General features: G+C 42.4%; 1 protein-coding gene across 5 annotated transcripts in view; it reads right to left on the bottom strand.

Moving 5' to 3' along the window:
- The window catches only part of edc4 (enhancer of mRNA decapping 4), a 72,894-nt gene that overhangs the window by 8,129 nt on the left and 37,634 nt on the right, over positions 1-27,131 (bottom strand). For all 5 annotated transcript variants that reach the window (XM_034205904.1, XM_034205905.1, XM_034205906.1 and 2 more), the window contains 4 exons: positions 13,977-14,092; positions 12,918-13,083; positions 6,471-6,657; positions 4,482-4,701 (listed from right to left, as the gene is read on the bottom strand). In XM_034205904.1, the coding sequence (XP_034061795.1) occupies positions 4,482-4,701; positions 6,471-6,657; positions 12,918-13,083; positions 13,977-14,092 (689 nt within the window). The remainder of the gene's footprint in view (positions 1-4,481; positions 4,702-6,470; positions 6,658-12,917; positions 13,084-13,976; positions 14,093-27,131) is intronic.

Here is a 27,131-nt window from a genome sequence, read left to right as displayed (position 1 = left end):
TACAAGCCATTTCTTTCTTAGTAAAAGAGACACATGATGATGAATGTAATAAACTACACAATCTGCCAAGAATGGGAGTAAGTATTAAAGTAAGAGCTTAGATAGGCCATTCAATGTTTTCATGGGTCAATCAAAAAGTCCATTAGCCAAGACTGAATTATATGAACAAAACATGGATGATGACAAATAGCCAGAGACTTAAGAATGGGGGATGGGAAAAGGTTGTAAACGGCCACTTAGAGTAGGTTAATATTAGATTAGGGATGTTACGGTACAGAGAAGTCACAATTTGGTCCAAACCCGAGTCAAATGCATGTTCAGTACAGTGGGAAAATACCCATATGCTAAATAATATGTTGCTTTTCATTTATTTTGAAGATTAGTGCAAGAGAAAAAAGAGACGCAATTTCTGGGGAGTGAGGTAGCATTTTGTCAAATGGCAATTTTGGATAATAATAATAAAACATTTTTTAATTAGAGCGCTTTTACAGGTGCTCAAAGCGCTTTACAATTACATATTACACATATTAGAAATGTAAATACTGTGGACATTACCCACAGGAGCAGATGCGGGTAGAGTGTCTTGCCCAAGGACACAACGGCCGAGGCGGGTTTCGAACTGGAGCCCCTTAATCTGATGATTAACGCTCTAACCACTGCGCCAAAACCGCATAAATCTTCCTGCCAGCCACTAACAGGATAAATGTAATATTGTAAAAGCATTCCAGGGCGCAGTGTAGCTGTTAATGAGCTCAAATAAAATGCATTGATTACAATGCTGCTAGTGCTAAACTGTAAGAACTAACACACCTGCGTTTGAACAAGAGGTGGGGAAAGGGGCGGGGCTAAATAAGGTGAATAAAACTTAAAAGCATTTTGTTATGCTGTGGAACTTTTAAACTTCTGGCTTGCATTAATATTTTTATTATGTAAACACGACACTGCGATTATTATTTTATCTTTATTTGTTCTATATACACTAGGGCTGTCCCGAATACCATTTTTCGGGCTGCGGATATTCGGTAGTAATCCGCAGCGAATATTCGGCCCGTGTATTTCGGTTTATTCACAGCATTCATTTTGTTATTTTACAGTATTGTTGTTTTATAGTTATTTGTTCATGTATATAAACCAATTTGTGTTCTTTGAAATTGAAAAGGATATTGCATTGTGTTTGTTACTTTCGTTGCAGTTGTATACGTCTTAAGTGTAATTTGGCTTGGCTTCCTATTTTGTATGGACATGCTTTTATTTTGGAGGAGAGTTAGCACTGTTGACAGGAAGTTGTTGTTGCTATGGAAACAACGTGACGGAGAAAAGTCATACCTACATATAAAGACGGAGAAAGTAAACGATAAAGTTTATGGTTAAGTGTTAGCACCCCCTGAAGAGGCACAAGCCTTTCGTTGGTATTGGAGATTTCAATAAATTCAATTTGGCAACCACAGTGCAAAAAAAAAAAACGAATATCCGAATCACGAAATTGAAACCCGAATAGTACTCCAATGAACGAATATTCGGGTACAGCCCTAATATACACATTTACTGATTACTAGGGCTGTCAAGTTAACGCGTCAGCAAAAAAATATTAACGCCACTAATTATTTTAACGCGATTAACGCATGTGTATTTTTTGTCCTCGGCCGCCCCGTAGCCTCAGAGCGCATTGAGTTTAAAATACCATCTACAAGCTGATGCTGACAGCCCCGCTCCTGCAGACCACACTTCCACGCTCACCGGCAGGCACTGACTGGCCATCGGGAGGACCGGGAGGGTGTGTGTATGTGTGGCGCGAGCGAGAGAGACCTTACGTGTATTGTTGTTGTTAGCATCTGGTGCTAGCTAGCGGCGCTAACGGATATAAGGAGCTGTTTAAATGAAAACAGAGGAGCGACATTTCGCCGACAACTGCGCCGAGCACTTGACTTTATGCAGGAAGCCAGACAGTGGGACATTGTACGAAAAGTCAGCACACTCAGCACGGATAGTGCGCGCAACATGATTGCAGCGTCCAGGCAGCTCCCGTTCGAGCATATGCCTGAGTTGCACATAGCTCCAACGATCTATCACAGTACACACACACACACACACACACACACACACACACACTATTGAATGAGAGAGGTTCCAGGTTGAATTGAGGCGAATATTTGTAATGTTCAGAGGTTGTTGTGTTTAATATTCATGGGAATATTTGTCATTGTTCAAATGATAATAAACATTAGCATAAAGCATATTTGTCCACTCATATGTTGATAAGAGTATTCAAAAACTTGAAAAATATTCCTCTAAGGAACATTTAGAACAGATAAAAAAAACATGCGATTAATTTGCGATTAAATATTTTAATCGACTGACAGCCCTACTGATTACACATTAGGGCTGAACGATATACTGTGTCATGGCGATAACCGCGATATTCACACCGCAGGGACGTGCGGTTTTATTCATTTAAAAAAAAAAAAATGCTAACGCACTTTAGCACAGAATTCAAAATAAAGATACCCTTATTACTTATCTAAACTGCACATACAATATATCCGATTAAAGCTGAGACTCCACAGATTATTTAAGTATAGTATATAAGCGATCCGATCTCGCGACAGGGGAAGCAAACACAGACATCACAACACGTACCTTTTACGGAGCTTTTACGGGAGATTGTCTCACCGTAGCTGTCAATCTGATCAAAAGACGTGTTCAATGGAATTAAAACGAGAAAAAACGCGGCTGAATCGGTTGATCCATAGATTAATAATGTAATGTGTGTGTGTGTGTGTGTATATTGCCAAGACCGGAAGCAGCAGCTACTCTGGTGGCTACCATTAGCAGCTAACTTTTGTGCTCCGATTTTTACATAAAAATGGAATTATGGATTATAAACAATTGCTTCAATTCGTTTTAATGCCATTGAACACGTCTTTTGATCAGATTGACAGCTACGATCTCCCGTAAAAGTTCCGTAAAGGTACGTGTTGTGATCATGGTTGTGATGTATGTGTTTGCTTCCCCTGTTGCGAGTTCGGATGACTCAGTGATGATTCTATATACCTAAATAATCTGTGGAACCTCAGCTTTAATCGGATATCTTGTATGTGCAGCTACGATAAGTAATAAGGGTACTTTTATCTTGAGTTCTGTGCCAAAGTCCGTTAGCATTTTTCGTTCAGGGGTCATTTAGATGCTTCTTATGAGACTTGTGTTTTGTTTTGGTAAAAATGGTTTGTATCGTCAGTTAGCTGAGATTATTTCCGTTAATCTGGTATAACACATTAATAGGTTCTTAAATATTAAGATCCCCTGAGACACAGTGTCGTGAAAAAAAAGGTAAAGTACCCGCCGGGACCTTGGGGCTTAACAGGTTAAAAAAAAAACGCAATGTCAGTTTTTTTCAATATCGTGCAGCCCTATTACACATTTATACACAGATTTTCTGATCTCTCACACAACAGACACATCTACCTTCCAGGGTTTCCGTTAGCCGGTAATTACCGTTTTTTAGCTGGTAACATTTATTAAAAACCGGTAAATTAAAAACCTGCCGGTCAAAATGTCCGGTAATAATTAGGGATGCTTATCGGCCGATATTCACTCTTAATAGTTTGATCGGCGCTCTCTATAAAGGCCGATCAGGAGAGCTGGATCTGATCGATATGGACATAAACACGAGTGAAGTATAACCGGACGCGAGAGAGAGAGAGATCAGATCAGCTGCTGCTGAGACACTCAGCTCTGCACCTGAAGCCCCGCCCACTGTTTAGCGAGCTGCATGAGAAACTGACGGGCTGTCAGGAGAGAGAGAGAGAGGGAGAGGGGAAAAGAGAGGATCCGTTTCTCCCGTGTTATTATCCAAAGTTAATGTAAACTCTTGAATAATGTACTTTATCTACTATAAGTAGTTTGTTTGAATGTAATAATTATGTTGTTTGTTGAATCATTTATTGAAAAATGAATCTGAACTTTTCGATCTGATACGATTATAAACTGAAGCAATATAAAAATGACTCCCATTAACTGAGTTTTAAACATCAGCATATCCGGTCATAGTCCAGTAATTACCTGCCAACGAAAACTCTGCTACACAACTCTTATTGTTATTATTGAAACATGACCGGAAAGTTTCAAATTTGTCCGGTAAAATAAATTATTTCCGGACATTTGACCGGCGAGAAAAAATCCTAGCGGAAACCCTGCTACCTTGCGTCTACACAAACTATTTCAGCCATAGTCCAGATAGGAGAAACCCAAGAATGAGTGTCAGCATCACATCTAGAAGATCGACAGTGTGAAGTAGTAGCAATATATTGACATTCTGGACCTTGTAGTCCAGGGGGCCTTTTGTGTTGATATAGGTATCAGTGCACAGTATTGGAAAACAGCGAGTACATAAAGTTCAGCTGCAGAGGCTGCTATAGCTACAGCTCCTGGTTATATCGGTGTGTGTGCGTGTGTGTGTGTGTGTGCGTGTGCGCATGTGTTACCTGCTGAAAGGCCTGGTTGAGCTGGCCCTGCTGGAGCAGCTGCAGGATGTTGGCCTGCTGCGTCTGGTAGTCGTGGTGCGCTGTGGGGACGGGAGTGCCGGCTGCTGACCTCATCGCCTGCATGATGCTGGAGGTGACCACCGCCTGCTGCTCCTTCATCGCCATGGTCACCTCGCCCTTGACGATTCGCTGCACATGGCTAAGAATAGTCTCCTGCAAACTGGGGAAGAAAAGAAAGAGAAAACGTGAGGAAAAAGGTTACCCTCCAAGCTGCATGTATTTTAAACCACTGTCCTGCACTGTAGCTGTCAAGAAACAACTTTTTGGACACTTGTTGTCAGTGTAATCTTTTTTCTTTGTTGGAGTTTGATATAAGCTATGACTTTTAATCTCTGACTTAAAGTGGACATATCATGCTATATTTGAATAATATATTGTAGGGCCATACCTATATAAAACATGTTTGTGAAGTTTTTTTTTCAAAATACCAAACAGATCATGCATTTTAGCCATGCCTCATTTCGCTCTATTCCAGCCCTGTCTTCACAAGGGCTGATTCTGTGTCAAATGAGATGCAGCTGACCACGCCCTCCTATAAAGGAGGAGGGCGAGGCACTAGCGTCATATTACCATGCTGTTACCATGCCACGGCAACCTCTCATTCCCCTGATAGGTGGAGAGTTGCCCATATAGGCCTCCTCGTTTCTGACGTCAGAGATATTTCAAATCTGTATCAGTCTGTATCAGATCCGTTTTTAGAGATTTGGGTATGGAGGACAAGAGAGAGGGTTGTGTTTTCTGACACTTGGTGAGTTCCCTGACACACCGGGGACACATAATCATGTATAAAAGACGTACAAGAGTGCATTTCGCATGATAGGTCCCCTTTAAATGGAAGTCTTGCCCAACATTTCCTTTTCAAGATTTTTAAAGTTTTTGTTGGCCAACTTTCCTGCTCCGCCCCAACGAATCTATAAACTCTAGAGGCTTCGAAAATAATTGTGGAGGGAACAAGAGACTCGATCGAATGTATGTTCTTACATTAGCCCCAGGATTAAGCCTTGCTTGTTCCTACTCTCCAGCCCATTATGCACCTGCCCGACAGGCATTGAGTAAGGCCAGGGCTGCTGGCAGAGGCACTTGATGCATAACTGATAAGCAAAATATCCGCTCGGAATGTCAATGTATGCTATCCAATCGATCCTGCGAGGAATATCAGTAACGGCAGCATTCTTAAAAGAACTTGATGTCTGCATATTTACAAGTATTGAGCTGGAAATGTCAGTATTTTTTATTTGTTAGTATTGGAAGCTGAAAGTAGGGCATATAAAGTGGTGCAGGAATGAGTCCTGAAACCCGGAAATGTGTTAGCATTTTACAAATTTCGGTTCCCTTGTGGATGGAGAGGGGATTATCCTGCTGAACAAAATGTGTAGGTATCATAAATGTGTATTTGTCGCAAATCTTATTTTCTGCAAATTTCGGAAAAATCCAAATGCTTTTTGTTGAGGAAGCCCTTATGATGCTCGCTGGCAGGGGCTGTTAACTTGCTCTACTCAACCCCCCTCCGTTTAAATGGACTTGGTAGCGCCCCTGCTTCTGTAGAGAATAACTCAGGACATTAGTGAGAAAATTCTCAGCACAACCAAGGCGGAATATTCCTGCCAAAAGTCACGTGATTTTTTTTTGTACTCGTAGAAAATAGATGTGTGTACTTGTAAAACCTGCTGAATTTGTCTCTGAAACATGATTTATTCGAAAAATGTAATGTGTTTGTTTGATAGATTTTTATTTGCAAAACTAAATGCATTAGGTTGTAGATGGTGTTTTGTATTTGCAAACCACACTGTTTGTTAGTGAATCATGAGGCATTTGTAAAACTTGTTTAGTTTGTTTGTGGAGTTTTGGCAGGAAATTTGCTCCATATAAAAGTTTTCTGATCACCATCAGCACTTAGTGTGGTCGATGAAAGAGAGCGAGGATACGTACTTTCCCACCATCATCTGGATCTGGTGCTGGACCTCTGCCCGGACGTTTGCTGTGATGTTATTGGCCAGCTGATCGGTGGAGCTTTGGAAGCTTTCGATCATCTGCTGGAGCTGGCCTACCACAGGCTCACGTGCCTCCAGCTCTCTCTGCTGCCTGTTCTTCATATGGCTCTCGAGCTGCTGGATGTCTACAGAGATGAAAAACAAAAGAAAATTAGTCCTCAAGCAGACACGTAAAAAAATAAACCCAAACACTACATCAATCAATACATTTGTTTTTATCAGATCCAATCAAACTGAATATTTGTTTGTGTCACAGTCCTAAGACAATTTAAAGTAGTATGTGGCATTTCTAAATATATGTTTAAAATGTTCTGACACAGGTTCCTTGATTGCGTGTATTGTGTTGAATACAATTGAAACAGCTGAAGAAAAAAAAAGCTGAATTACCGTCAGGAAATATTGTAAAAAGCTAGCAAAAGGTTACTGTGTCTTAAGCATGCAGATCGAAAATTAGGAAAGCGAAATAGATTTCTTGGAGCAGAGGATTGTTTTTTTTCCCAACGTTTTGTTTTGTTTCAGGGTAGCTGATAACAGCAGACCCAGAAAAAAGCTAGATGAGATTATAACCTTTATCAAAAATGGCATTTATCACAATATTTTCAACTACAAGTGTGTGTCGATCTATTGATCTGGATTGTTACATCAAGTCAATGATTCGTTAGCGAGTGAGGTAGTCTACTCCCCAGCTCCCCAGAAACTCCCCAATTGGTTAACATTAGGGATGCACGATAATTATCGGTCCGATATTAGGAATTATGACGTCATCCCGATAAACCCGATACCAGTATTAATAGCCCCGATAATATACAATATATTTTTTGGGTAAAAAAAAAGAAAAAATACTGCGGTGTGGGTGGATTGGGATGAGGTGCGCTTGTTTTTCACTCGGCTCCTCCCGTTTTGCCAGTACTGTGGTATTAGTGGTTTAGGAAGAGGGGAGTTCTTCACAAATCCAGCGCTCCCTAACTCATGCCTGGCTGTGACGTAAATGGTGTGCGGCCGTGAAGCCAGGACAGTAAACAAACATGTCGTCGGTGGTATGGGCGTTGGAGCTATGTGCAACTCAAGGCATATGCTCGAACCGGAGCTGCCTGGACGCTGCAATCATGTTGCACTATCCGTGCTGAGTGTGCTGACTTTTCGTACAATGTCCCACTGTCTGGCTTCCTGCATAAAGTCAAGTGCTCGGCGCAGTTGCGGCGAAATGTCGCTCCTCTGTTTTCATTTAAACAGCTCCTTATATCCGTTAGCGCAGCTAGCTAGCACCAGATGCTAACAACAACAATGCACGTAAGGTCTCTCGCTTGCTCGGGCCACACATACACACACCCTCCCGGTCCTCCAGATGGCCAGTTGGTGCCTGCCGGTGAGCGTGGAAGTGTGGTCTGCCACGCGCGGGCGGCACGAGCGGGGCTGTCAGCATCAGCTTGTAGATGGTATTTTAAACTCGATGCGCTCTGAAACTACGGGGCGGCCAAGGAAAAAAAAATACACATGCGTTAATCGCGTTAAAATAATCAGTGGCGTAAAAATTTTTTTATTATCGGTTATCGGTATCGGTCTTGAGAAGCAGGAAGTTATCGGTATCGGTTTCAAAAAACCAATATCGTGCATCCCTAGTTAACATGTTAGCGCTTCAACTCATTCTATGTGACAGACCAAAGACTGGGACATCTCTATGCTTAGGGTTGGGTACCGAGAACATTTCGATTCCAACGGCATCATTTAGAAATGTGAATTTCGGTTCCGCTTTTCGATGCCTGAGGAAATGTTTCTCGCCGCTCTCCGTAGCCTACCGGCGGGGCGGGAAATGTAGCGTTGTACCTACACTTCCTACAACGTAACCTGAGACCAGGGCCGGGCCGTCGCACTGGCGTTATAGATGTTCGCCTAGGGCGCCAAATCTGTGGAGGTGCTGCGCTGACAGCTCTGGGAGAAAAAAAAAATGTTTTGACCGTTGGTGCTCATCCTAATTTTTGGCCTTGATGTAACAACATTCATAATTAAGTAAATGTAACACCCTTTTCATCCCGGTTACACTTTTAATTTTCCCTGTACGATGGGCGCTGTAAGTGATGAAAATGGGGGATGTTGGCTTATCTGGCACCCGCAGCTCACAGCCAAAGTGCGAGGGAGAAAGGGAGGGTGCACCGGTACCAGCGCTGTTGTTATTAGCATCAGGTGCCGTGCTAGCTGCTCTAACGGATATTAGAAGAAGATGTTTCTACAATAATGTGGAGGAGAGCTCTCTCCAGTCAGACTGAGGCTGATAACTACAGCTCAGTGAGGTAAAGGACTCTGAGTGTTTAGATAGTTCACTTTAGTCCAAGTTATCTCAGTGGGTCTCAAACGTTTTGATCACAATTTATGTAAACACATATTTCCAAGGCACTCCTTTATAATTATTGGGATAAAACAGGTTTGAAATCATTCCAATGTATACTATAGGACAGTAAACCAGACATATCGTTTTATACTAGAGAGATAAAAAAATATGCATAAATAAAATAGTAAAAGAAGATATGAATGAACAACAAAAATAAAATACGTTGCATGTATTTGTTATTGGCTATGGTAGGTTATTGGTTATGTTCACATACTTATTTGATTATTAAGATGTAAACCGATCTTTTTCATATGGGTGTTTAGAGCAGTAATTCTGCTTAAAGTGCACCAGATTGAAGCATTTTACTTTGAAATGTTCAAACATTTTTTCCCGGTATGCCTGAGAAGGCAGATATGCTTGTTTTTCTCAACAATAACTGTTAACTGCTGTTAAATGGGGGGGGGGGGGTTCCTTTAAAAGTTGGACTGCTGCACTTATGTAGCTTCAGTGGTTCTCAGGTTACAGTTACATAGCAGTGAATATAAACAGACTGATTAATGTGGATATTACTGTAAACCAGTGGTTCTCAAACTTTTTCTGTCAGGCCCCCCCTTTGGACAAAAAAAAAAGTCGGGCCCCCCCAACACAAATAGTCAGGCTCAGTGGCGACGCCAGAGATTTATTTTGGGGGTGCTGTGGGGTAGCTTGACGTTTCATAGAGGGTGCTCAAACATTTAGGGTTTCCCATTAATGTACCGGTCGCTACAGTGGAATTTTCTACTGCAACACTCCCCACGCACATACACAGTGTACCCGCGACTGTCACAATGAAGGCTCGATAATCAGCTCACGGCTGCATATAGGTGTAAGCAGGGGTAAAGTGCTATTTTTATAGGTGGTGGGTGGACCTCACATAGGGGGGTCCGGGGGCAAGCTCCCCCGGGAAGATTTATTTTTAAATATTGAAGTTAAAAGCATCAATCTGGTGCACTTTGAGAGCAAAATGAAGAGATCTATGGATGCATCTCTCAACACCCATATGAAACAGAACTGTAAACAGATTTACTTTTTCTTAATGGATATTTTACAAATCACCTTTCTAAACTTTATTCTTGTTTTACTGTCATATAGTATTTCCTACCTGTTTTTAATGTATTCTCTTATTTTTTTATAACTATAATGATCATATAAACGTGTGCCTTGGAAATAATTGTTTACATTAATGGTGACCAAAACGTTTGAGACCCACTGAGATAACACTGAGAGTCCTTTAGCTCACTAAGTCTCTCAGTCTGACAGGAGAGGACTCTCCTCCACCTTGTTGTTGAAAAAACTCCGTTAGCGTAGCTTGCTAGCACCTAGAAGCTAACAACAACGATCTCCGGTACCGGTGCGCTCTCTCTCTCGCGCACACAAAATGGCTCGTTCCACACACACAGAGCCGAGCTTTAATGAAACACAGAGACCCAGACGTAATAGTACTGCATCATATTATTTTTGAATAAATCATTTTTCAAATTATGACTTTTTCTTTTTTTTATCTTTTTTTTTTTTTTCTAACAATTTTTCCTCCATGTCTCTCGCGCCCCCCCTGGCATGACTCTGCGCCCCCCAGGGGGGGCGCGCCCCCCACTTTGAGAACCACTGCTGTAAACTAACCTGTGTAAAAGTTTCTCGAATAAATGTAATTTATTTGGTGGAAGAAGCATGTATACTTTTTTTACCCTGCCCCTCAAAGAATCGGAATTGAGAACCGTTAAGAACCGGAATCGAAAAGTAGAATCGGAATCGTGGAAATTCAAACGATACCCAACCCTATCTAAGCTGTTGACCAATCACAACAGAGCTGGCCAGGTAACCAATCAGAGCAGACTGGGCTCTGGTTTCAGACAGAGGGTGAAAAGAGGTGCTGCAGCTCAGGCAGTATGAAAAAAATAAATAACTTTTTGAACATTAAAGCATGGAGACATGTCCCAGTAGAGACACTACATACAAATATGAACTGGAAATGAGGATAATAGGGCCCGTTTAAACTTAGCATATTTTTTGTCAATTAAAGAGTGTTTTCCTTCAATATGTAGATTCACTTTTAATGAATAGGTAAAATGTTGGGATAAACCGCGTAAACGACAGGACTGAGGGCTTGCACAGTAGCGAGAAGGCAGTGCTGATGTAAATGCTGCATTCACAAAGTTAGTCAATATTTACACACGTAAAAGCTAAGCCCTCAATTTGATCATGGATTACATTTAAATTGGAACAAGCTAACACGAGTGTACAAGCTCAGATAGGTTTTGTGTTGCCCATATTTACTGCAGCGTAACTCTGTACACATGATGAGAGCCTTAGTGAATTTAAGCATCCAGCCACCAGCTTCGAGAGGTAAGGATTAGCACACTCGCAGAAAAATAAATATACTGCTTATCAACACATCAGTGCCCAGCTCATTCTGAAAAGGCCTCATTACAAAAGCTGTCCCTGAGCATATTTTCGAGAGATGGTTATTTAATTAAGACTAGCAGATAATCAGGAACCCATGAAAAAAATCACCATGTAAAAAAAAAAGCAATAAAAGTGTCTTCAATGGAACTGTTTCAAAGTCTAGACATATTCTGAACGAATAGAAGGTCTATTTAAGAGCATTTCATAAATGTTGATAAACTGGCCTTGTGTTGCAGAAGGTTATCTAGGTCTTGATATCTGATCTAAATGATAATGCTTGCTGACAAAACCACACATTCTCATATGCTAGGCTCTGGAACACTCTGCCCCTCCATGTGAGGTCGGCCCAGACCCTGGGGTTTTTTAATCTACTCTTAAAAACACACTTCTTCTCCCTGGCCTTTTAGTCAGAGCGGAACATGACTCCTGTGTTTTTTTATATATCTGTTGTAATTTATTGTCTTTTATTGTGATTGTAGTAATGTGTTTTTATTAGGGCTGTCAAACGATTAAAATTTTTAAATCAGATTAATCACAGTTTAAAAATTAATTAATCATGATTAATCACCATTCGAACTATGTCCAAAATATGCCATTTATTTATGTATATTGTTGTGGGAATGGAAAGAAGGCGGATATATCCATTTAACATACAGTATCTATGTTTATTATAACATTTTTCTGCGTGTCAAAATGAAAGACAACCCACACACCTATCAATCATCAAACCGTGGGGTCTTAATTCATTACGTGTTGATTTCTATCAACGGGGGAGTACTTCAGGAAAGTCGACGGGGGGGGCGGCTAGTGGAGTACTTCGTGACCACAGAGTGTGAAAGTTGTGATCAGCTGTTTTAGCGCAGTTCTCCAGTGAAGGGGGGGGGGAGTCTCCCTCCGTAGCCGGTTGGCGTAGTTTTGGCACAATTCCGTTGTACAGACCGACGTTAACAGCAGCCCTGTCTGTGCACACGGAGACCGACTCTGTCGTCCGGTGATCTAACCGCCTTCTGGAAAAGCTTCACAAGTACGTCGGTACGCAAATGCGCTTTGTGACACAAGTGACGGTACGCATTTCAGATTACGCACATAACCTGCGTACCAGTTATGTGCACCCCTGTACTACAGCAAAAGTATTCTCCGTCGGGACTTCCTGCAACAACACCACGCCATTATCAAAGATGTTCTATTGAGAAGACGATCACTACGTGACAAAAAATTTTCAAAACCGTGGCTGCTGAAATCAATCTTACTAACTGCTGTCTGTGCAATTTACTCCGCGCGAGTTGGCAGACTTTATTTTGCTTCCTTTACCTTGGTATGGGTGTAGCCTACCCCAGCCATACCCTGGCGCTGCCACTGGTGGCACGTATGGGGCGGGCCATTCTGCACATGCGTTAAATGCGTTAAATATTTTAATGCAATTAATTCAAAAAATTAATTACCGCCGTTAACGCGATAATTTTGACAGCACTAGTTTTTATGTGATTGTAGTATTTATTACATGTACAGCACTTTGGCCCGACCAAAAATCGCTTTTAAATGTGCTTTATAAATAAACTTTGATTTGATTTGACACATTGGGATGTTTTAGAATACATGTAAATAAGGTCGCCTTACATTCTTGTGTGCCTTGTTTAAAGCTGTCGTTGATTTGTTGAAACATGGACTGGCATCCTCTTTCGAAAACAGGCAGCACGATGCTCTGGAAGGCGTCTTTATAGGCCGCCTGGATGGGCCCCTGCATCGCCTCGGCTGCTGCTCGTCCAATTGCATCCGTCATGTTCTGTAAACAGGAAGTGGGAAGCAAAAGACGATAAGGTTAGGTCGAATTGTTTTGTTTTTTTTGCTTAAGAAGGTTATTAACGGAATTAAATGACCCTGGAAGTACTTAAAGGTAGGGTAAGGCAAGGCAAGGCAAGTTTATTTATATAGCACTTTTCAACACAAGGCAATTCAAAGTGCTTTACAAAAAATGAAAGACATTAAGAAAATGGCATTTAAAATCAGTCATTAAAAAGAAAAGCTAATAAAATAAACATTAAAAGAAAAAATACATGGATAAAAGTTACAGTGCAGGCTAAGATATGAATTGCTCAACTAAACATTAAAAGAAAAAGAAAAAGGTAAGAATGGAGAAACCAGCTCGAGTGCGCTAGAATTTGAAAATACACAACTGGAAAAAATCTGACCCTTCCTTCAGACTTCCTTACAGAGCCCCTCCTCCAACACACATGAACGCGCACATGACCAATGAGGGCACGAGATAAGTTTGTGCACAGATGGAAGGCTGACAGGCAGGTAGGCCATCCAGTTACTTTAGCCGGGCCGGCTCAGATGATTGGTCGTGCTTTTTACAGTACTACGGCTTCCACAGATGATATTTTTTTATGTATTTATTGTCAAAGCATTTAATGTATTCATTGCTATCGGGATGTTAAGAGCATTCCATGGAATATAACAAAAAGTGTTTCTGAAGTGAATTACCTACCCCACCTTTAAGTGGCGGCCATGATAAGAGCTGTTGGAATTCTTTAGATGACAGGAAAGGAGCTTCAATGCCTCCTTTTATTAACTCGTTAAGCATAGGACACACTGGACCAGCCTTTAAGAAAGATAAGGATATATTGCTGTCCCACAAATCCTTGCGGCAGAACAGTTTTAATGGCTGCATCTTACCTTAGATTTGACCACCTTGCTGACATTGTCCTTCAGGGTGATCTCCACAGCAGTCAGCTTAGCAGCAATTGTGTTGTTCAGCTGACCGGTCACTGGCTCCAGACACTTAGAAATTGCTGGAGAGAGGAATGAATAATGAGGAGAGATTAGCAAAAACTGCACTTTAATTAGGGATCAAGGCAGGAGAAATAAACACAGGAGTATCTCATACTGGAGTCAAAGGACAGGAGAGGAAAGACAGCTTCTTTCTAGTGTGGCAGTCCAACAAACCCAGGCTGCCTTCGTCATATCTAATTTATAGGGATGCTCCGATCGATCGGCCGGCGATCGATATCGGCCGATACTCACTCTCTGCCGATCGATCGGGGCTCTCTAAAAATGACGATCGCATGACGTAAAATACATGATACTGTTCTCTGTGCGCGGCAAAACAAGCTCGCCAAAATGGCTTCACCGGTCTGGCATTATTTTAAGGTGTCCGAAAATGACAGTAAAATAGCGGTATGCAACGTGTGTGAAGCAGAAATCCTGCAGCTCCGCCCGCTGTGATGGACCGCTGAGCGAAGTGAAACACACACTAAGAGTTAGACCTAACACACTTAGTTTATCTACCTCTGGAACAAGCTAAACTAGTTATAAATATATGTATTCTTCACTGTCGGGTCACTCATTACTTGATCAGTGAGCTGCATGAGATACTGACAGGCTGTCAGGCGGGGGGGGAGAGGGGGAGAGAGAGAGGAAAAGAGAGCGCTTCAGCTCATTTCTCCCGTGTTATTATCCAAAGTGAATGTAAACTTGAATAATGTACATAATTTGAATGTAATAATTATGTTGGTTGCGCCAGTGAATGAGCCCCATTAACTGAGTTTTAAACATCACTTTAAATGGAAGATCCCCATAGGCCCCGCCCACTCGATCGGATCGGCCGATACTGATTCCGGCGATCAGCCCCAAATTTGGCAATCGGAGCATCCCTACTAATTTATATACGTCTTGGTCAGCTGTCATGTAAGAAACAATATTGTAATTTATTGATGTACAGCCTAGTGTGCACTTGAGTGTCCATTTTCTAACCCATGGACCAAACCAGAAAAAAAGAGACAAAATACAGTAATGGCGCATTTCCACTGCAGGGCCTCGCACGGCTTAGTACGGTATAGTTAGGCCTTGGTAGGCCAGGCTCACTTTATGCTGCGTTTCAATTACAGTTTAGTAGCTGGGGCAGTAACTATAGTATACATTTTTTTTAAAAGGCCCTTTCAGCCGAAAGCCTGCGATTTTTTTAAAACTTTTTTTTTAACATTTTTTTTTTCTTTTTCTTGTGTGTCAGTCATCCACACCAATCAGAAGTGCTGTGCTCCACATGTACCAGCCATTGTTAATCAATCAGAAGTGGCCCATGATAGAAGGTGATAGACAGATTGATCCAATCACCTGCCAAGTGCTTTTGAAAGTGCCTGCCCTTTCCAAATGGCTTCCAATGGAGCTTTCCTAGATGGTTTGGTGACACAAACCATCCGAGTCAGGTTAGTAATGCTCCATCACATGTTTCTATTACAGGGTGAATCTTAAACTGAAGCTTGACTTTAAAGCAACCCAACGGAAGTTTCATGTAAGTGTAGTTATTTCACTCGTAGCTCGGGCTGCGGGGGTGCTAGAGATGGGAGTACGTTGATACGACCTTCCTAGCCGGAGTTATGGCCGCATTTTACAATAAACTTCCGTTGGGTCGCTTAAAAACAAATATTGCAATTCGAATCGCAATCGCAATATTTGTCAGAAAAATCGCAATTAGATTTTTTTCCCAAAATCGTGCAGCCCTAATCCCTAGGAAAAGCAAAAGAAAACGGGCCGGGTTTGGCACGGCACGCTTAAACCGTGCTACGTGCTGCAGTGGAAATGAACCATAAGTAGACCGCATTTACCAAAACTATCAAGGTTTTGCCTATTAGGGAATGTTCAGATCAGGGACTTTTAATTACAGCAACAATACAGACCTTATAAAGTGAATAGGCCATGGCATGACTGATCCACAACAAATACAGTTTACTTGTTGTGGTCTAAAAAATATATATCCGAGTTATCTGTTCAAACAGTCACCACCGGTTAGTTTTGGAAGCTGCAGAAAATCCCTCACCTCATTACTTGCATAAAGCATTAGAAATAGTGTTAATTTCGTCAGCTATTTTTTAATTTAGTTTTAGTCTTAGTCCTGTGTTAAATTTCCTTTTTAGTTTTAGTCATATTTAGTCACCTTCATCCTGTTTTTATTTAGTCAAGTTTTAGTCGACTAAAACAGTAAACATTTTAGTCAAGATTTAGTCGACTAAAAGTCTGAGCATTTTAGTCTTATTTTAGTCAAAGAAAACTAATTATTTTAGTCTACTTTTTGTCAATGAAAACTGTTGAGTCTTTTTTAGTCATCAGATTATATAGAACATTTCAGTCAAACTAGTATAGCCAAAACCAATAATTTGTCATTTTAGTATATATAAATAAATACGATTTATATCTTGTCCTTATTTGATGAAAAACACAGGTTGAATGATTAAGAATGCAGCTTTGCAGAGAGTATCTGGTCAGGTTTGTGGTGTTTTTACCAGCTGTGTTATGGCCACATTGCTTCCCTTCTGATAAAACAATGCATTCGCTTTTTTTCTCCGCCTCATTGTAGCGAAAATGGGCCCAAATATCACATTGTTTCTTTCTCCCAAGCAATGGTGGCTTTAGACTTTTTCGTTGTCAGTCATTTTGACGGACAGGATCGTAACATTTCCGTCATAATCCATTATTATCCGTCGATTGCACAATTTATCACTCACTCGCGCTGACGGGGGGGTATTCGGTTAACGCGAGTGCGACCACTGCTCCCAAGCCCGGTTGCCATTTCATTTTCTGTTAAACAAGGTTAGTTAGACCATGAGTTAGACCCGAGTCTTCCTGACAGTTCAGTGTGCCGCTGCCCGGTGTAATTCAAATCTACCGCCGCGCGCAGCACAGACACACAGCTGCTGCCCTGCCGCAGCACCGGAAATGGAACTGCTGGGAGAAAAACTGACTATCAGAGATGTAACGTTATCTTTGATAATATTTCGTCTCCTCATTTTTCGTCAACGAAAGTAAAGAGAGATTTTGGCATCGTTTTTATTTAGTAAACTATATTTTCGTCTCGTCACTTTTCGTCAACGATATTGCATGATGATTTCGTTACAGTTATTGTTTACTGCCGTCGGGTGCCGTCTCGTCATCGTCTCGTTTTCGTCATGGAAAAAAAGGTCGTTGACGAACATATTTCGTCATAGTTCTAGTCAACGAAATTAACACTAATTGGAAAGATGAGAACAATGCCTAACGGAGTCAATGTACAGAAGAAAAAATAATCACTAAATCACTCAAATCTGGATTTTACTCAACATCTGCAGATACTTTATGGTATGGAAGACAGGAGAGAAATAGTTGGAACAGTGTATCCCTGATTTAGATTAAGCTAGTTGTACGTACAGGCATACAGCAATGATTTGTGCTGTTACTTAAATGATTACCTAGGGATGCACAGACTTTTAAATTCTGGGAAGATACCCATGTTCATAATAAGAATTTGTCAGATAAGTACCCACTCAATGAAAATGTTTTCCAGGATCTAAATAGCAACAAAAACCTTTTTGTCCAGTAACGTTAAATGTAAGAGCTATAAAAGCAGTACAATTACATGTAAAAATAAAAAGGAACATAAACAGGTCCATGTTCTGCTCTTATTCTTCATACAGAACATATTGACCTTCAGAATCTCTGTAAGCACAACATTTCAATAGCCTGGAACATTGCTTTCATTTCCAATCAAAGACCCGCCTCTTAGGAAAAGCCTTCTAGCTACAGTTGGCCTCCCCTTCCGAATATTAATGGTAAAAGAAAAAGGACCAATACCTCATAAAGTACCTATAAATGTACATAATAAATAGATGTGGTTTTCTTTACAAAGATAAGAATATCTGCCTTGTTGTTTTGAATCTCATCCAAGACATAAGCTGCGAGCTGAGCTCACTCACCGTCTGTGCTGGAGCATAAAGCACATTAATACTCAGAAATGGTAGATATATTGGAAGTACCTTAGACACAGCTATTGATAACATTTGTACACTTTGGTCCGATGAACCAAGCCTTCAATTGGATTGCATACAAGAGGGAACACTAGGACAGGAGACACCAGTGTGCAACAGACATCTTGCTGAAGCATGCGCCAGTCTATAAAGTTGCACAGGAGTAGGAGCTAGTGGACAGGGTCACCACTAGGAACAGATAGTGCTCGCAGTATGATAGCAGCAGAGATAATATGCTCTCTCTAGCGCACATTATACAGAGGGGGATCCCAGCGGCTTTGTTGATTATTTTAGTAACTGCTCTCGTGATGTTTACAGTGAGAACAGCTGTGAGGTCCGAAAGCAAAGCAGTGTGTATAATATATATCACTCTGTACTTTTAATACAACTTTTGGCCCGTAATTTCAATTCCCCATTTCAGCGACCAGAGGGGGGGGGGGGGGGGGGGATATATCCAGCCTTTGGCCGTTTCTCAATGTCGAGTATACCTGCTGCAGAGCCACTATTTCAAGTATACTAGGTCATAGAGTGGCGCAGAATGCTGGGCATTTAACATGCATTTAAACAGTCCTTCGGCGCCACTCGATGACATAGTATACTTGAAATAATTGCTCTGCAGCAGGTATACTCGACATTGAGAAACGGCCCGTGATTGTGTTACATTATTATGAGAGTGCTCTCATACTTTAAATTGTATATATTTATATAAATATATGTGTGTGTATATGTCCGCATCTGTAGCCTGTTATTGTCTCATTATACCGCACTGTCAATGAATTAAAAGTCAATATATAAGTCATGAACACATCTGTCCATCAGACAGAGGGCTGCTGTGCCTCCTGTCATCATTAATGGACGTCTCTTTAAAATGACCTCTCAGAGGAAAGGAGTTCTCATTTCTCTAACTGCCTGCTGCTTCCACTCCTCTCTCCTCGGCTCCCCTCCTCAGTCCTCCGCTCGCATCTCCTGTGGGCGGCACCAAGTCTCGAGGATAGGAGTCGAGGATAGGAGTCGAGGAGGGGAAATTAGAGAATTGAGAAACCTCTACTGTGTGTGCTCAAGAAGGTTTCATCCCTCCCATTCTACTTTGAAATAATCCTCCTCTGCATCCTGCAATCAACAAAATGGTGCAATACTACCATCATCTGGTAATAAATGTACAGGGTGCATCAAAAAACACAATTCTTGAATTTTGATATGGCTGGGTGCTAAAAGTGTTCCAATATATGTAGAAACAACACATGAAAAATATGTTTCCAATACATGATGATTTAGGGGTGCCACCGCACATCTGTTTTTGTTGGATAAAGTGGTAAACAGTGCTCAATGGGCGCCATGGAGATCTGAGGTAAACAAGACTGCAGTTCAAGAAAACTGAGGTGATCTTTCTGTTTTTGTGTTGGGTATGTATTATTACTAGGGCTGTCAAGTTAACGCGCTAATAACGCAAAAAAAAATTAACGCCACTAATTATTTTAACGCATGTGTATTTTTTTTCCTCGGCCGCCCCGTAGTTTCAGAGCGCATCGAGTTTAAAATACCATTTACAAGCTGATGCTGACAGCCCCGCTCCTGCCACCCGCTTGTGGCAGACCACACTTCCACGCTCACCGGCAGGCACCGACTGGCTGTTGGGAGGACCGGGAGGGTGTGTGTATGTGTGGCCCGAGCGAGCGAGAGACCTTACGTGCATTGTTGTTGTTAGCATCTGGTGCTAGCTAGCTGCGCTAACGGATATGGAGCTGTTTAAATGAAAACAGAGGAGCGACATTTCGCCACAACTGCGCCGAGCACTTGACTTTATGCAGGCAGCCAGACATTGTACGAGAAGTCCCACACACACACACACACACACACACACACACACACACACACACACACACACACACACACACACACACACACACACACACACACACACACACACACACACACACACACACACACACACACACACACACACACACACACACACACACACACACACACACACACACACACACACACACACACACACACACACACACACACACACACACACACACACACACACACACACACACACACACACACACACACACACACACACACACACACACACACACACACACACACACACACACACACACACACACACACACACACACACACACACAATTTGTATTGTATTATTGTATGAGAGAGGTTCCAGGTTGAATTGAGGCGAATATTTGTAATGTTCAGAGGTTGTTGTGTTTAATATTCATGAGAATATTTGTCATTGTTCAAATGACAATAAAGATTAGCATAAAGCAAACTTGAAAAATATTCCTCTAAGGTACATTTAGAACAGATCAAAAATGTGCGATTAATTTGCGATTAAATATTTTAATCGACTGACAGCCCTAATTATTACATATTACTGTCATATCTGTAGTTGTGTCTTTCATACTTAAGTCATATTTATAGGTATTTGGTGCTCATTACATCAAGCTAACGTTAGCTAGCAATAGTTTGCTAACCACAGTTAGCTATCTATGTTAGCTAAGCTATTAAGCTTAACATCAACAGTAGCAGCTATTCTAGAGTGGACAATGTCATATTCAGAGTATTGATGTCTCATGTTTATTGAGAGTAGCATTGTAGTTGTTACAGTAAATTAACATTTTAAATATAAGTATATTTGCGAGCACAGCTAGCTACTCTGGTAGTAACGGTAAGTTATGTTGAAGTTAGACTATGTACAGCTCAAATTTTAGGCTTATGCAAGCATGGTTTATCATAATTGAGTGATATGCCAAGTATGATTTTAAACTCTATCCTTGTCCTTGTATTAAATTAACATTTTAAACATAGGTATATTTGCAAGCACAGCTAGCTACTCTGGTAGTGATGTAAGAGTAAGTTATCATTGTAATGATGAAGTTGGACGATGTACAGCTAAAATACAGCATGGTTTATCCTAATTGAGTGATATTAAGTATGCTAAGATATGATTTTAAACACTATCCTTGAGCTTGTGTCCTTTTCCTTCCCAGGCACTGCACAACACAACCCACCCCAGGATCCAGCTCTCCTAAGATGCTGCCCTCACAAACTGGTCCCTGCCAGACTAGCAGTCGCAGCCTGGTCTTTGGTCTGGGCCCCAGCATCACCAGTGAGGATGGCATCATCACCGGCGCCAAACTGCCAACTGGTCGTCAGATCTTACGCTGCATGCTTGCCAAGAAACCTGGTGCAAACGGAGCGTTGTCGCAGTTCGAGGCAACCAAGGGTGTCCTGGAGCAGGTGCAGCCATTTTACAAGAAAGCGAACATCCCAATGGTGAGCGACAAGCGTGCCTGCCACAAGATGGTAGACTTAGTCAATGCTAACAACAAGCTGCGGAAAATCTCCCAGGCCAAGCGCTCCAGTGAGACTACAGCGAAACAATTGGAGAAAATGGAGTGCAGACTTGATGCCACATTTCCGCTGTGGCCTCCAAATGTTGAAAAGCTGATTGATAACCCAGAAGACCTAGCTTTCTTGGCCAGCATGAAGACCGACAGAGTGGCCACATTTGGTGTATTGGACAAAAAGCTGCAGCTCAAGGTGAAGCGGCGAGAGGAGCGTCAAGCTGTTGCAGCAGCCAGGCAATCCCGCTGTGAAAAGGAGCTGGAGGAGATGACGGCAATATCCAGCTTGGTGTCAGAGAGTGATGAGAAGCCAGAGGAGGATACTAACACAGTATGTCCAACATCTGAGGGCGAACCATCCCACAAGCGTAAGAAGACTGGAACAAACGTCTTCATTCCACATGACATCCTTAGCCGACCAACTGTTATATCACTGGCTACAAGGTTGAAGATGTCACCAACGCAACAGGCTGCCTTCAAGCATGGCCTGGTTGCAGAGTCAGGCGGTGAATGTACACATCTCTCTTCATGACCACAAGTGAGGTGACTACCGTGAGTTTGTGCAGCTGTGTCTTGTGTTTCTGGATGCAGGTGGTGAAGAGCAGACTGCAGTGACCTTCCAACGACCGGGAGCGCTCCACAAGGCACGATGGATGGCCAAGCTGCTCTGTACTCTCAAGCTGGCTTTGATGAAGCTGCACATCGCGTTGCTTCCCCAGGGCACAATTACCACACGGCAGCAGGTGCCGAAGATTCGGCATTTGCCATTTTCATTACACACATCTATGCAAAGTGGTGGTTGACCTGCGAGAAATCTGTAGATGCTGCCTGGAATTACCTGACACTCTACCACCACCTGCAGGCATACAAGGCTGTAGATGAGGGCATTGCAGCATCAGCGATCAAGGCACTGGAGAGGCATCGCTGGTACCTGAGAGGTGAGATGCTACCCCTGGCTCTCTTCAGCAGCAAGGTGCCCAATGAGGACAAGCGTGCACTTGCCAGTGCGATCTTGGAGCACAAGCCCGCTGACCTCCCCATGCACATCCCTGAGCAGCGCTTTGGCACTGGCTTTGGCAAGCCAAAGTTCCCCACCCTCTTGCCAACCACCAGCTTGGCTGATCTCGCCAATAAGGATTGCTGGTTTGGGATGCACCAGCTGCACATATATCCAGAATTTATGTCTCTCGATGTGAAGGAATGGGCGACCAATGCTGCTTTAAAAAAAAGTGAGGTCAATGTATGTGCAATGAACGTGGTCAATGACTGTGCCGAGCGTGGCGTCAAGCTCACGTCCGACTTCGTCGCAGTGGCCAGGAAGGAGCAGCACCTGCAGAATGTGCTGCAGGCAGTTGAACATGACCGCAGCCAACAGCCAAACCTTCCCCGCTGCAAACGCAAGGTAATCGCAAGCTTGCGATAGGACGGTTACTCAGGTTCCATTTCCTCTCTCTTTCTCCCTGGTGATGTTGCTCAGTGGAGCGGACTCTGGCACAGACTGAGCAATTAAGTTTGAAGTTTAGTTAGGGTTTGTTCTTTTAAGTGTGTCAGTATCGCCCCTTGTGTTTAACAATAAGGTCAATTCAACTTTATATTAGGGATGCCAGCGATTATTCGATTAATTGTTACAGTCTCCATAATCGAATATTATTTTAAAAAAATCGATGTATTTATATATATTTTTATTATTATTTATGTTTTTTTTTTTTTTCTGGCTTAGTTTCAACCAAAATATAGACTAATGCTAATAATAGTAATAGTATTAACAATTGTAAATGGCCATTGGTCACACCACCAGTTTGTTTTACTGTAAACTTGGAGGAAGCCTGCGTGCAGAGCAGACTGCTGCTGCAGCACGCTACACACCGCCCCCACCCTCCCTCACACGTGCGACTAAAGATGAACAAAGCGGCAGGTAAAAAGAGTTCCCCCTCGTGGAACTACTTCGAACTTATAAGTAAAAAGGAAGTGAAATGCAAGCTCTGCGAAAAGACGTTGGTCTATCATAGCTCAACCTCAGCAATGCGTTCGCATTTGAGTGCGAAGCACGCCAAAGAGATTACAAAGAAAGACGCAGCACAGCCGGCCATTACCAACTTCACTTCAAGGCCACGCCGTTGTGATGACATGCGTGCAGGTGAAATAACTGCACTAATCACCAATATGCTAGTGAAGGACATGCTGCCAATACGTTTCGTGGAAGGAGGGGGTTTCCTTAAGCTTATGGCAAGCGTGGAACCAGAGTACAGGGTCCCGGGCCGTACTACAATGACCACACGTATTGAAAAGCTGTACAAAGAGAAGGCAGAAGATCTGCGCAGAAGATCTGCGCAGAAGATCTGCGCAGAAGATCTGCGCAGAAGATCTGCGCAGAAGATCTGCGCAGAAGCTTGTCAACTGTCTCAAAGGTGTCGATAACCACCGACGGGTAGACAGCACTCACAACAGAATCGTACGTTACCATAACCTGCCATTACATCGACAGTGAATGGGAGATGAAGAGTGCGGTTCTCCAGACCCGTGCAACGCCCGAACGGCACACGGCAGAGAATTTAGCCGAGGGGCTCCGCAGTGCTACCGAGTCCTGGGGAATACTGGAGAAAGTGACTGCGTGTGTACATGACAACGCGAGCAATGTCACTCTCGCCAACAATGAGTACTTGGATTGGGATTCAAGTCCATGTTATGCCCATACACTCCAACTTGCAATCAATGATGGATTCAAGCTGAAGGCCATCCATCATATTGTCGCTGGTGCCAGTCGACTTGTGTCACATTTCCACCACAGCACAGTAGCAACACAGGCGCTGTGTCAGAAACAGGTTTGTTTGTTTCTTTTTCCTTTTCTTTTTTTATGGAAGAAACAAAAATGATAGAACTTGCATAAAAACACATTTTTGCTTCTTTTCTTTTACTTAAACCTGTGATGTGACAAAGCTAATTCTGATTATGTTTCAGGTTGATCAAACACTGTCAGTTCACCGCCTGATACAGTACTGTCGTACAAGGTGGAATTCCATCTACGACATGTTTGATCGCCTGCTGGAGCAGCGCTGGGCTGTTGCTGCGGTTCTTTCTGACCGAAGTGTCACAACTCTGTCAGACGCTAGGACCCTTGACCTGGCCGATGACAGCTGGATCGTGATGGAAGAGATGCTGCTGGTGTTGCGCTCCCTGAAATGCGCTACTACTGCCCTGTGTGGAGAGTCAGGGGTTTCCAGCTCCATGATTTATCCTGTCACAGCAACTTTGCTGACCAAACACCGGCCTGTTGCTCCAGGAGAGTCTAAAAAGGTTGCAGAGTACAAGCAAACCGTGTCTGTGTCACTGAAACGGCGACTGAAACCCGACGAAGTGGAGAGTGCCAAGAACGTTCCGTTCATCGCATCGTTTCTTGACCCGCGGCATAAACATCTGAAGTTTGCTAACGATGCGCTCAGGGATGCTGTCAAGGCCAGAGTCAAGGAGCTGCTTTCAGCCTTAGGAGCAGACGCCAGACCAGAGATCACCGAGGAGGACTCCTCTGAGACTGAGTCTGAGTCAGCGAGGGAGTCTGCAGCGAGGGGGTCTTCAGCGAGGGGGTCTGCAGCGACCAAGAGACCACGATACGACAACAAGTCAGCAATGCTAACATTGTTTGGAGAAGAATACCACGCGGAGAAACCTGTAACGCCTGAAATGGAGTTAAGTCACTACTGTGATGAAAAGTGCATCGCTCCCCATTTGGATCCCCTCGATTGGTGGAGAGTAAATGAGACGAAGTACGAAAGGTTGGCACAACTTGCGAGGTCATATTTGTGTGTGCCGGCCACGTCTGTGCCCTCGGCGGCAGGACTAATCCTTAACCGGCTGCGCTCTCGGCTACACCCTGACCAGCTCATCTTTTTGAACAAGAACAACTAAATAGTAAGACGTTTTGTTGTTGCAAGTGAAGCTTTAATTTGTATTATTTGGAGCCTAATTTCTATAGCCTAAAAGACTCACTCGCTACTGTTTGTTAGAATGTTCAATACAATAGGCCTACTGTTATTTATAGACTATAATGCCATTTTGATTTATTATTTCGATGCATAAGCAAGTGATGCTATTGTTTTTGTTGACTGATTACTGCATTATTATTTTATTCGTGATTGTTAACTCGGCTATGAAGGTGAAATTGTACGGCCTATTGTTCTAGTGCCTGCCATTGCCTTTTTTTTTAAGATGCGAGATGCACGCACACACAATAGGCTAATTATTGAATGTATTTCAATGCTGCTATTATTAATACAGGCTACATGATGGTGGTTTATTTTTTGTTATTGTCTAAAGTGCCTGCCATTGCCTTTATTTGAAGATGCGCGCACAATTTATTTATTGCAATGCTGCTGCTATTATTAATAATACAGGCTACAGCCTAGGGCTGTGCAATTAATCGTATTTTAATCGCGATTACGATTATGGCTTGCGACGATTAGGAAAACAGCATAATTGACCAAATACGATTATTTTGCTGGGTGCGCTTTCGCCCCTCCCTAAAAGCCCACTCGGCCACGTGGGAGTGACATGTGTTGTGAGTGTTCAGCGCAAGCGAAGATGTCAGAACAAGAGCAGCAACTAGTTAAAAAGAAGGGTCGCGGGGAGATTCCCAGTCGATCGTGAGATGTGTCTAAAAATAGAACAACAATATTCTGTTTTATCGTTAATGTCCTGTAACATAATGTTCCCGTGCCAGAATAATGCACTTGAACGCATCAAAGCTTTGTGATTGGCCGGCCTCACCCCATGTGTCGGGGCGTGGCTGGTGAGCAGTGCACTAGTTCGCTGACTTTGTCCGTGTCAACAGCATGGATGGTCAACAGGAGTGACAGTCCGCACACACACAAGACCGCAATTATGGCAGAAGCAAAAAAGCCCAAAATATATAATTTTCACTCCGAGTGGGAGGATCATTATTTTTGTATCTATTCCAATTCAAAGTCCATCTGTCTCATCTGCAATGCGAGCGTGGCTTTATCGAAGAAGGGTAATTTAGGAGCGGCATTTCAAAACAGTGCACAAACGCTACGAGACGGAATTCCCTCCTAATTCTGCCCTACGCTCCAAAAGGGGAGGGACCTGAAAGGACAGCTAAATGCACAGCAGTCCATTTCCACCAGGCCCAACAACAAGAGCAAGGCTGCTACCAGAGCATCTTATCGTGTCAGTCACGTTCTTGCGAAACACATAAAGTCTTTCGAAGACGGCGAAGTTATGAAAGAAGCTTTCCTGGAGGCTGCGACGCGCTTTTGTGGAACAGTAAAAATAACAGTAGCATTTCAACAGGTTTTTGATATAATAAAAACTCAAGTTAGATACCGTTATTAATCTGCTGTAAGTTTTAGTTTGTTTGAACTTATTCATGATAATTATTGTACAAAATGGTATAAGAATGCAAACATTAAGATCTGTTCTGTTTAAATTGATTATAGTCTATCAGTTCAGAAACTAGTGTTGCTTGCATCCTATTTTAAAGGCATTTATTTTTATACTCTAATAAAATGCAACAAAAAATGGGTTTGATTCTATTAATGTTGTCTTTTTTATTGCACTGTTGCAGCAGATTACTGAGTAGCTTCAGATCTGAGTTGTCTTATTAGTAAGCCTCATTTATACTTTTGTAGCAACACTATTTTTATATAATGGCAAAGAAAGGGTTCTTC

Source organism: Gymnodraco acuticeps, unplaced genomic scaffold, assembly GCF_902827175.1.
Source record: "Gymnodraco acuticeps unplaced genomic scaffold, fGymAcu1.1, whole genome shotgun sequence".
NCBI lineage: Eukaryota > Metazoa > Chordata > Actinopteri > Perciformes > Bathydraconidae > Gymnodraco > Gymnodraco acuticeps.
This window is presented reverse-complemented; position numbering and strand designations above follow the sequence as displayed.